Genomic DNA, 12,909 nt, shown 5'->3' on the forward strand with positions numbered 1-12,909 from the left:
TTCCAGTGTAGTCACAACTTATCAAAGCTGGAGGCAGGCTTGGAGATCAGCTACTCCGATTCACTAATTTTTACTGAGGAAGGAAGAAAGAAGACAAGTGACTAGTCCAAGATCACTCAGGTGATTAATGGTAGATGGGGGCCAAGTTTGGATTTTGAAAAGGTCATCGTTGCCCCCATGTAGTTGGAGTCAATGTGTTCCTTCTTGTCACGCTGTCAGAATGTTTTGTAACCAAGGTAAAATCTTTCCCCGTGGTTCACTGAGACTTCTGGCCCAAATCAGTGCATGCTGCTTGAATAAACCACAAGATTTTAAGGAAAAACAAATTTTATTAAAATTGTACCCATAGCACCTCTCTGTCTTCCTATAGATTAGTTTTGTGTTGTGTTTGTGTGTGTGTGTTTGTTTAACGAGATCTGGTTTTCTGCACAACCACAGGGAACACTGCAGTGAAACCTTTATAAATTTCTCTCTTAATTTCCAGATTGATTTCAAGCTATTTATGAATGGGAAGAGTATGGGAGATACACAGTAGGCCTAGGAATGAAAAGGAACTGAACTGCGTATCTTTGGGGCTGACTAGCTCAGCTGAAAAGCTTTACATTGTTCCCACCTTTTGACCCAGTTCACACTACAGAGATGAGGTGATAGTTAATGAAGAACCACATTTAAATACATGAATTTTGAGTTGGGGGAATAGCTACACTGTGTGCTAAGAATTTTTGAGAAATGAAAATCATGCTACAAATCATTGATGCAAAAACCATGCTACGGTCCAATCATAGCCAAATACAAGCACAGCATTAAAAAAGGTTACAAAGTGGGCACATGTATCTGGTGGCATCTATGTGAATGCTTCCATGACAGTGGGCTGTGTGCTTTCACAGGCCTCTCTTATTCATTAGTTATGAGGACTAGACTCCTGCATTGCCCACTATCCTATACTCTTTTGATATGATATTGAATAGATTTCTTTTAAAGACAGGGAGATCAGATAAGCTGAAGAAAGGGGTGGAAGGTTTGGTTTACTTAGCTCAGTTGGCTTAAAATTGGTGCTAGGGACCAAGGTCACACATTCAATCTCTAAGGGCACCAAGAAATTTGGTGCTGATAAAACATTTTGTGGTCCTGGACCATAATTGTACCTCTAGTTATCTATCAGGCAAACCTGCATCAAAAAAGGGGAACCAGGTGGGAAAATATAAATGACTGAGTGCATAAGTATCTCTGTTCCTAGAAAAACAGCTAAGAGTGCATGTTTTCTTGATGGTGAGTAGCATAACCTTCATGTGCAAAGGACAGATCCTATTGGATGTTAACAAATCCTAAAATAAGGTCATTTGAGGTCTTTATTGGGGAAGAGTTCATTTCTACTGACAAACACGATATTTTCTAGTATTACAGAAGAATGTGAGAAGGAAACATTTCCTCAATTTTTGTCTATAGATTTTTTTTTCTTCTTCTTTTAAAGTAAAGCATTAAAGCCACCATCCATCCCTCTTAGGTAATAGTCATTTTCTGCTTTTCTAATACAGATGAGAGTGATCACTTCCTAGTGACCACAGTGCTCTGGGAAGTTCTATCCTAAGTTGGGGCTGATTCTATCCACTGGGCATAGTTGACCCTTTTGGGTCATAAAACCTGTTTCTAGTCCACAGTCCCCCAAAGTGGTTGAGTCATGTGCAGACACTAATATCCTGACAGTGATCACAGCGCCAAGGCAGCTACATTGTACAAACAATTCTATACAAAAAAAAAAGTTTACTAAAAATAGATAAGATACAAGAAATATCATGAACCTAAAAAAACCTGTTATAGTATTTTCACTGATTTTTTTTAAATCCAACCAAATCATCCCCAAACTAAGACATTTCAAACTTTTTTTTCTTTGTTCATTAATTAAAGCAATGTCCGTATGGCTTAAGAGAGCAGTCAAAGTGCACAAAAGGCAGTGGTTTTGTCCACGTTCTCTATATATTCATCTTCAAAAGAATTTTGAGTTGTCTTGTGGTTTGTCTCGTGGTTGTCTTGTGGCCGCCAGTGGGCCAGGAAGGACCCCGGACCTTGTAGCTCATGACTTCTGAGTAATTTTCTGGACAGTGAACTGTGGGTAGTTATCTCATGTTGAAAAGCCTTTGGACAGAACTTTTAGGATTTTTGGTTTAGTGTTTAGAATTTTTACTTCCCAGACCCCAAAACTTTCATTTAAAAGTGTTTCCTTCCCTTCACTACACCCTCTCCCCTCTCTCAGCCTAAGTAAGAATAACTAAATAAGGACTTTACCCAATGCAAGAATTTTCTTCCCTCATCAGTACTTTCTATAGAAACTGGTGGCAGGCCCTGAAGGACAAAACCTTCATTTAGGGAAGTAGTTCCTTCTGCTTCAGAGAGGCAGGGAAAGGGCTACAAGCCATAAGTTTTTCCACATGGGGTTAGAAGAACTGCTCCCTAGTAGTGCCAGACACTGTCCAGTTATTCAGTGTGCCCTCAAGGCAGGGCAGTGGTATATGACTGATGAATAATTGTTTTCTCATCAGTTCTGGATCTGCCTTCAAGGGACACTGACAGCCCACAGGTGTTCTCTTAGTTCTGTTTCCTGATCCTTCTCTCTAGGGGGTTTCCAGGAGTCCGGGCGATTCTAACCTTGCTGGTGCCCAGTGGCCAGGGAGGGTCACACACACACACACACACACACACACACACAGACACACACACAGTTGCAGGAGATGAGGAAATGGCAACATTCAGGCTAGTGCTAGGATAGAAACCAACAGGCAGCGGATTGTTCTGTGGTTTTTAGACACCTGTTGCAAAAATAATCTGATAGGATCCTAATCTAGCTAGGAGATTTTCCTAGTAGCTCCAGAATAGTTCCCCTGGGATTGGGGAGGAACATCTAAAATCACAATAACAAAACAGAAACACACAACTCCCCCCCCCCAAAAAAAAAAAAAAAACTAAACTAAATAACCATTCTTAATAGGTTGAGAGCTGACTTCGGTTCTTTGAGGAACTGACAGCAGCTCTAGAGGTCGAGAAGGCAGAGAACATAAAACAAATGAAGAACAAATTTGTACAGTTCAAAAAAAAGACAACAACAAGGATTGGAGCTGGAGTGCACCAAAGGAGCCTTAAAATGTGCAGGAGGTAATTCACAACCTTGCTTTTTCAAAAGCTGTTTTGCTTTATTTGGAGACACACTAGCTTTTCCATGTACAAAGCTGAACAATTGAGAAAAAGGCACCTGGAAACACCAAAGACTCACTCATTTAGTGTGACATATTAAAAAAAATGGTTTTTAAAAACCCTCTTGGACTCCTCCTCAAGTACCAGGCAGTTCTGGAAATGCTGTCTTCTGCCTGGTTTAGCAAGGGAAGGCTACATACCTTTTGCCACTGTGGGATGGAAGCAGTTTCATAAGCTCCCATGACTGGGGGGTTGCCAACTAACCTCAGGTCACACTTCCCGTACCATCATGTGGTCTTTGTTTGCTTGTTTGTTAAATGACCACTGGGATGGCCCATGCAGGGGAGGACCTGACTCACAACAGGGCCAAAACGATACCACCTTGGAATGACTTTCCATTTGTATTAACTCATGCCAGGAACAGAGCTTTGAAATGTTTTCTCTGCTAGAAACTGCCAAGTGGGAGTATTTTAGGAATGGATTATGGTTGGGGTGGGGTGGAATGTCAGAACTGAGCACAGGGAGAATATTTATTATCAAAACACCAAGAGTGAACCAAGGTTGTTGTACCATGGAGAATCATGTGATTCTTCAGGCTTCTTCTCCTACAGAGGAGGTAGAAAGGAGAAAGTTGTAGTCTATGAGTCCCTCCTAATATTTCACATATAGCTCCATCCTCTTTTCACACTTCATCATTACTGCCTGGCCTTTAAGATGGAGAAATGGAAAGTTTTTAAATCTTTTGAAGTCTCAAAGGTGCCAGGCCACTGCACCAATGAAATATGCCTTCTCTTAAAAAGAAAAGAAAAAAAGAAAAAGAAAAAGGCAGCGGTTTCTTGCAGTGGTATTACAAAAAGCATTTAAAAAACAAAACAAAACAAAAATACTTCCAACTGAAATCTCACTATTCACAAGTGGTTAAAGTTGTCACTTATCAGAAATTGTTTTTAAACAAAACTTCAGCTCTGTTGTCGGAGTTGATTGTCTTCAAAAAAATAGACTTATTAATCTTCACATCCATTCTACCCTGATAGAGAAATTTACCCACAGTTCACTGCACCAGCCAGCCACCCAGATGTTGTGCTGGGTCACCCCAATGTTGGCGGGAGTTCCCACTGTGCTGTAGCCTTTAGAGTGTCAAACGAATGAAGAGAAACCTGTAACTGGAGTCCGAGAACCTGGGGCCTGTTGTCCCGTTGGGGTGTACACACCCCCCGCACTCTGTGTGGTGATGACAGTCTGGAAGTATGGTTCAGTCTCATTGGCTGCACACTCTTCGTATCTGTATGCAGCAGGGTGCTTTACCCCCTTCGTCTGGCGCTTCCAGGAGTTATAGTAGGTAGGGTCGCTCATGTAATGGTTAACAAAGGAATGCTTTGGCAGTTCGTCTTCATAATCAGAGTCTGTGGCCTGTAGCAGAGGAAGAAAAATAGCTGTGAGCATCTGTGACATACAAGAAAGCAGCTGTTAGCATCTGGCTCATGTCAGCCATGGAAAGGAGTACTATCCCATGTGCTTAGAGCCCGACAGATCAGGTAAGTAGGGCTTGAGGGAAATGGAATATCTTTTGCTGCTTCTTGCTTGAGTTTTCATCCAAACAGATGGTGTTTCGGGGGCGGAGGGGAGGATTCTTTGGGCATGTCACTCCTCTGCTCAAAGTCTTCCATTGGCACCCAAGACCTTCTGAAATCTGGATTCAACTTCATTTTTGACTACTTTCTCATGTGCATTCTCTGCTCCAATCAAATGGGATTTTCTCATTGTCCCATTAACGTGTTATGTTTGTTTGTGCCTATGTATTTTTGCCGACAGTGATATATTCCTCCTCTCTTATGGCCATTATTTTCTATACCACCTCATACATCTTACAACATTTACTGAGCATCTGCTACCTGCCAGGTGTTACATTACTAATTTGACACTTATCACCTGCTGTCTCACATTGCTGTTTATACATGTACGTCCTGTCTCACCAACCAGACTATAATAAACCTTTAAGGGACGAGACTATGCCTTTGCTTTTGTGAGCACCCAATATCTACCGTAATCCTTATATTTGGTAAACATTTGCTGATAATGTTAGTGAGAATGATAACTATAACAACATTAACAATAAACATCACACATTTATATAATGTCTTTATTTTTAAGAAATACATTCTAAGTAAAAACCCTGTAGATTATTCTGCCCATTTTGGAGATCAATAAACCAAGGTACAGACAGCATAGGCAAAGTTGGCAACTGATAGAGTAATGATATTTGCTGTGGGTAGTTGGATGCTTATAATAGGAAAATCAGGGAGGGAAGGGCAAATTAAATTTAATTCGTCAAACATTCAGATTGTGTAATGGATAAAGGGCTGAATCTGTAGTCAGAAAGACTTGGGTTTAAAATCCGCCACTGACTTTTACTGAGTATCCTTATACCAATCATTTAGCCTTTCTGCATCTCAGTTTCCTCATCTGTAAAATGAGGGGGTGGGACTAGATGGCTTTGGGGGTGCCTTCCATCACTAAATGTGTGATCCTATGAATAAGCATCTACTAGGTCCTAGGCAGTTTCAAGCATACTGTGGACGAATAAGACATAGACTCTGTGTGAGGGTGTTTACAGTCTAGATGGACCAAGGAGACTGTTGCACACACATAACTCTAATGTACATATAAAGATAAGTATACAGACAGGGTCACACAGTACTCCATTAGAGAGGGAAGGAAGAAGTACCCTTCCTGTTAAAAGACAGATAAGGGAACAGTGGCAGCTAGATGCCCACTGGGGCATTTGCATTTGAAAACACTGTGAGGCTGACTTAGCTCGCTTCCTTCCATGTAAATCAACATACACCAAAGGCCTGCAATCTAAATGGTTTTGAAAAAAAGAAAATTGATCTTTAAGCACAGCACCATCATCTGGGCAAGACCCAATGTTCACATCCGGCCTACCTCTTCCTCTGCTGTGCTATTTTCTTCCTGCAGGCAAAATAAAATATTCTTGTGTACAATTCTTGGTAATCAAGTCAGGTTACCAGCTAAAATTCATTAGAATATTACTCCCTCCCCACCACAACCTGCCCAAATAACTAAAGAAAATGGCATAAGGAGATAGGCCTATGTGGAAAGGTTACACATGAATAAAGCCAACTTTCAGTCTATTCACTATAGAGTTTACAGAATTGGCCTCCCTCAGCTTTTGTTTTTGCCTTTTCTGCCTTGCCATCCTTGAAATAGAATTTTTCTCTGTATCTAAATCATTTCTGAACACATCTGTATTTTCTAGAGTCCTTGAAGACCTGATGGCTCCATTCATGTACGCCAAAGAAAAGGGTCAAAGGAGCACATCGTCAATGAAAAGTCAAGTGCTACTAAGTGTATAGATATGACTTTTTGGAGAGCTTAGCAGCTGGAATCAAACAGTGACTCCACCCCAGGTTCAAGTCCATTCCAAATGGCTCAAATGATCAACAGAGTAAGTGGAAGTCCAAAAGGACTTTTTGTGATGGTGTCATTAGTCTTAAGATCCTCGTTAGGGACCACATCCAAGTTCATTTTCCAGCTGTTCTTGTGCAGCCAGACAGTTTGGCCTGGAGGAGGTTACAGAAAGTCATTGCCTCCTGGGGAACAAAAGGTGAAACCAGGCTGGCAAGCCTTCATAAGGTACCAGGGTCAGGGTCAAACAATAATAGCTATGCTTGTGTGAGCCCCTCCACACATGGCAGATGGTGACCCAAAAGGAGAAGTCATGAGAGGAATGGCCAGACTGCTGTTTGTGGGCCTTGGTCCCAGTACTGAGGCAAGCACTGTGAGCATGTTGTCTTTACTGATAGAATGGAAGTTCCTTAAGGGCAGAAACTACTTTATTTCTGTCCACATATACCCAGCACCTAGCATAGTGCTTCACACTTAGTAAGCCTGTACAAAATGCTTGTTGATCGCCACATTTATTGCTTATTTGCTGGGGCCTATAATAAGCTCCAATAGGCTCATGGAAACAAAATAAAAGCACTCATGATCTCTTGGCATGTTAGAGAGATAAGTGACCATTATCCTTAACAGCTATTGACATCTTTGCAGCTGGAAAAACTGTAATGGACTAACTTAGGTGCTTTCAAAGGGATATTCAAAAGGTATTGCAGAACTGGGCAAGGGTCCATGTTGTCTCAGTTTTCAAAAAAGCAAAGTGAATGGAGTCAGCAAACTATAGGTAAGTGAAATTGACTTAAATGTCTTGTAAAATTCTACAATATATTACTAAAGGGATGGTTAATGAATGTCTAGACAAGGCATAGGCAGACCCAGCAGCTCCAAACCAGCTTCACTGTGTATCACAGTACCTATCATTACACAGAAATTTATTGCTTTGAGACCCTCATCTATTAAAAAAAATTCCACTCTTGGAAAAAAGAGCATAGAACTACTTCATGTTAAGTATCCATGTCTCATAAGAGTCACTTTGGTATGAAGAACACTAGAGTAATAGGGAGATGGAGAAAGTAAAGAAATGGAGGGTGGAGGAAGAGAAACTTCACATACTTTTACATTTTACCTTGTCCAGACTAGTACTCTGTTGAAATGATCAAATCTGTTAGCCATAAGAAGGGTGAAAAGCATTCTCATTTTATAGGGAAGCCTTGGGCAAAGAGAGGTAATTTAACATGACCAATATCACATAGTGATTTAATGGGAAAATCAATGGGTTCTGGTTCATACAATAACATTGTCATAAACTTAAGGAGTTTAATATTTATGGAAACCTAGAAGAAAATCATAGAATTGGAGTGAAATGGACATTAGGGATCACCAACTTAATACAATGCCTTCATTTTATAGAGGAAATTGAAGCTCAGTGAGGTTAAGTCATACTTTTCTGTTTTCTACACCGAGAAGAATGATCTTTGAACTGGAAAGGACAAATAAATGGCTAATAGGGAATTTATGATCAAGATAGCTAAAGACATAGTAAAAGAATGCTGAGCTGCCCTTGATAAGTTCAGGTAACCAGGCCTATATGAATTACATTCAAGAATACTGAAAGAACTCGCATATCTGTCTACTGAGATACTGTCAGTCATCTTTGAAAAGTCACATAGAATAGGAAAGGTACTGCAGAACTGAGCAAGAACCCATGCTGCTTCAATTTTCAAAAAAGCAAAGTAAATGGAGTCAGCAAACCACAGGCCAGAGAATTTAACTTTATTGTCTTGAAAAATTCTACAAGATATTATTAAAGGTGTGGTTTACAAATATCTAGAAAAAGAAGCAGTGATCACAAAGATCCAGAATGGCTTCATCAAAAAATAGGACAAAAGAGACTGACTTCATTTACTTTTTGACAGTGCTATTAGACTGACAGGTCAGGACAATACTGTAGCTATAGTTTACCTAGATTTTAGCAAAATCTTTCATGTCTGTTGAAAAGATGGCAAGAAGTGAGCTAGAATATGGTATAGCTAGGTGAATCTGGGACTTAGTGAGAGTCAGGACCCATAGAATTGTCATTAATAATTCTATCTCAATTTGGAATGGGCTCCCTAGTTGGGGACCCCCAGAGATCTGGGTTTGGTCCTGTGCTGGTTCTTTGAACTTTTAAAAAACAAAAAAAAGTACAAACAAGCCCATGACCTGCATAAAGGCATAGCTGGCCTGCCCATCACATTTGCGGATGACTCAAAACTTGGAGAGACAGCTAACATAATTGAAAAGATGATCAGGATTCAAAATGTCTAAATCTAACAGAATGAACTTTAATAGGGACAAATATAAAGTCTTACTCTAGAATTTTTAAAAAGAGGGCTCCTTCCAAATTGAAAAATCATCATTTATCTACCCTAACGTTTTTTGGCAGCTATATCATACTCTTGATTCATCCTTAACTGTACACTAAAACTCTGACATATTTTTCAAAAGAACTCCTCCTTATTCTTTTATTTCTCAAGCAGCGGGATCTCCCTCACTGAAGATTTTCCTTGAGTTGTGTAGGGTGACAAATTGGGGGTAGGAAGCAGTAAGGCATTGTGGCATAGTGGATAGAGTGTTGACTTGTAATCAGGAAGACTAGAAAGCAAATCCAGCCTCAGATATTAGCTCAGATACAAATTTTGTTTTGTGAAGGGAAAAAACATACAAATTCATCTTCAGAGACATTTGTCCTGGAACTAAACTTGTGCAAGAATTTATCACTTGGGTCCTTGTATAAGGGACAATGAGTCACAAAGTAGACAATATCTTCAAGTATGGTTGTACAAGATGTAAGGATGCTGTTGAAATGGATAGCTTTGTACTGATCCTCTATAAAGGCTGAGGGCAAATTGCTTAACTTCGTAGAGCTTCAGTTTCTTTACTTATAAAATGAAGGTGAAAATCACAGAGTTGTTGCCAGGATGAAATGAGATAATGTATGTAAAAGTACTTTCCAGTCCTTAGATTTTGAACCAAAAGGGTCATTTATCTATGATGAGGTTGTCTAAATCAGTGGTGTCAAACTCAAATAACAATGGTCTCTGTGGGCCACACACTGACTTAGAAAATCACAAATTAACATTGTCTGTGTTGTATTGTATTTTTACTTATTTTGTTAAACGCTTCCCAATCATATTTTCATCTGATTCTGCCCTACTAGTGAATTTTGCTGTTCTCTTTCTGCCCATGGGCTATGAGTCTGACACCTTTAGATTCTACACCAACTCTGTCATTTTTACAGACGAGAAAGAGGAAAAGGGCTATTTTGGTCCTGCACCAAAAGGTTTCTGAAGTTTTTTACAACTCTAAGATTTTCTAACCCTTTAATTTGCCCTAGGTCACAATGGAAGATCCAAATTTTGAATTCAGTTCAAGAGGCTCTCCATCCAGCAGTTTATTCGTTGGTCTTGGTGTCCCAGAGACAGCCTCAAAAACTGCATATCTAGATGCTGCTTAGACAATTCTGTGCAATGCAGAAATAGGTCAGATTCTCTTATTTTGGTTTTAGAAGCAGTTTGGAAATATGGATAAAAATTTTAATGTTTCTTCAATACTTCTGATAATTCACTGTAACTTTTGTTTTTTTAAAAATCGTTTATATAAGCATCTTTAGGATGGGGATAATAACGTATGTAATAATGACACCGTAAAGAGAAAAAACTTTGAAAGACTCAAGAACTATGATCAATGCTGATCATGCACAATTCCATGGGAATGATGATGAAACATGCTACTCACTGCCTGATAGAGAGGTGATAGATTTTAGGGTGTAAAATGAGATATTTGATTAGACATAGTCAATAAGGGAATTTGTTTTGCTTAACTGCATATTTGTTATGAAGCTTTGGGTTTATGTTTTTCTTTTCTTTTCCAATGAAAAGGAGATAGGAAGGAGAGAAAATAGATTTTAGTTCAGTCATTTAAAAAATTACAAATATTTAAATTTCTTTCTTTATGAAATAGTTAGTCATCAGCACCTAAGAACATCTTTGGAAGTTAAACTTAGTAGAATTCAATTCTAAAAGTAACACTAAATAATTTTCCCAACAGTTTACCAAACTGGGAAAATATCTTCACAACCTTTTCACTGGCCTGGACTTTAAATCCACACTTCCTCCCCATTATTTTTATTTAGTTATTCAGAATTTATAAACCCACATACTTCCTAGAAAATTTATGGTGGGTTATAAGTGAAAATACAGTGCAAAATAAGGATAATTCGGGAGGAAACAGATCTGAGATCATCCATCTAAAGGGAGTGGTAAGAACAGATGCTTCCCGGCAGGCACTTGAGTTGAGTGGATTCCAACTGGGCATTGAATGTAGCTCTAAGTTTCTGGCAACGAAGGCAAAAAGGAAAACAAGTTTTGTTTTCTGACAAGAAAAAGCATACAAATTCATCTTCAGAGACAACATTTGTCCTGGAACTAAACTCAAGCAAGAATTTATCACTTGGGTCCTTGTATAAGTGACACTGAGTAACAAAGTGGACAATATCTTCAACTACGGTTTTACAAGATACAGGGACACTGTTGAAATGGATGGTTTTGTATTGATCGTCTATAAAGACAGAGGGCAAAGTGCTAAATTGTAACTCAGCAGAGACATTTCCTTCCCATTAAGACTCCTTGTTAGTATGAGGAACCTAGGATGCAAAAAGTGGACACCTTTAGCTGATTCTACCCTGCTATCCCTTCATTTTCACCTCTGCAGGCATCTCAGGTGGCCTTCACTAAGAATGGGAAAATTGGACTGCAGAGAATGGGGTCCTCTAATGTGAGAGGATCTTGTAAGTGTGAAAATTTGCCAGAGAGTAGGTGGAGAAGGGGACTTGGAAATCTCTGGCTCAGAACTCTGGGATATCCTCTAACCCAATGCCGTGCTAATAAAACTAATCATAGTTTCAATTAAGAACTGAGGCTCATGAATGCTGACTTCCTTTCTTTGTGAGTCATTGAGCAAGGTATTTAAAAAAAGCTATTCTTCTCAGTGCTACCCATTCTGTAGATTGTTTATATGAGATTATTATTTTTTAATGGGGATATATTTTAGTGAGTCAGAATTATTGACAAAATGAAAATGCTGCAGGGTTGGCATTTTTTTTTTCTCCTACATGGTGCGAAGTAGCAATGTGCGTTTGTTACCTAGGAAACTGTGGAGGGATGGTATGTGATTGGGTCTGCCATCAGATTGGCTGTCAGAGTTTCTAAAGGTACACAGACGCCTGTGAAGCAACTAATAGAGAAAATGCCTGACAATTTTGGTATTTTATTGGCAAGATGAAAGCCTCAAACATTATTAGAGAATGAATTAGGTACCGTGGGTGCATCTCGTCACTTGGTATGGGAGGGAATTTGAAAACCATTTTGAATGTTGAAAAGGATTTTTCAAACTATGATTTGTGAGGTAATATTAATATAAATTCATAAGCAGCAGTGCTGAAAAACAGCATTTATGGATGGAACTTATTATTTCTAACTACAGCAACATAAATAGATACAGCATGTGTTATATGACACTTTGAGTACAATAGCCTGCAGCATGAGTCAGTCACCACTCTGTGATCCTGGGACAGGATTCTTGGAATTATTACTTTGGGAATCATATCTCTGAGAATGGTTGAGAAAGGGAGAGAAACAATGGCATTACCATTTCTTCAGTGAAAAATTCCTACTCAGAAGAGCCCTTTCAACCACAATCCCCTTATAGCCTCCTGTTCATTGTTCTTATTGCCATCTGTAGAGAAGGATTGATGGGGAGGTGGTGAAGGAGCCCTGGGAAGGTCAGCCTTTCTCCTTCTAGGAGCTTGTCCTTCTTGCCTACCTCCTAAAGAGATGGGTATGCCAGAACATTAACACAGGCCTAGGTCTAGCCTCCGGGTATGTTACAAATAGATCAAATCTCATAAATTGTTTTTTATCCTTGACTATCTTATTTGCTACTGTGTTGTCAAGACCTTTTGTTAGTAGGTGGGGTACAAATCTTAAATAAATATAAATTCATATCCCTCATTGGATATTCCTAATGATCATGGTGACAGTACCTATGTAGTTTTGAGTTCTGATATTCAGTTTTTTCTTCTTCTTCCTTCTTTTCTTCTTTTTCTCCTTCTTCTCTTCCTGCTTTCCTTCCTTCCTGCTTTCCTCTCTCTCTCTTTCTCTGTCTGTTTCTCTCTCTCTCTGTCTCTCCGTCTCTCTCTCTGTTTCTCTCTCTCTCTGTTTCTCTCTCTCTCTGTTTCTCTCTCTCTCTCTCTCTCTCTCTCTCTCT

The 12,909-nt window shown here is 39.3% G+C and overlaps 1 protein-coding gene across 1 annotated transcript in view; it reads right to left on the reverse strand.

The window, feature by feature from the left end:
• Positions 1 to 1,331: 1,331 nt before the first annotated feature.
• Positions 1,332 to 12,909, reverse strand: part of SDK1 (sidekick cell adhesion molecule 1) — a 1,154,843-nt gene continuing 1,143,265 nt past the window's right edge. The window contains exon 48 of the mRNA XM_069084769.1: positions 1,332 to 4,596. Within this exon, the coding sequence (XP_068940870.1) occupies positions 4,324 to 4,596 (273 nt within the window). The 3' untranslated portion in view covers positions 1,332 to 4,323. The remainder of the gene's footprint in view (positions 4,597 to 12,909) is intronic.

The sequence above is a fragment of the Petaurus breviceps genome, unplaced genomic scaffold (genome assembly GCF_028583685.1).
Source record: "Petaurus breviceps papuanus isolate PSGF00001 unplaced genomic scaffold, PetGlider_PUasm1.0 175, whole genome shotgun sequence".
In the NCBI taxonomy this organism is placed as follows: domain Eukaryota; kingdom Metazoa; phylum Chordata; class Mammalia; order Diprotodontia; family Petauridae; genus Petaurus; species Petaurus breviceps.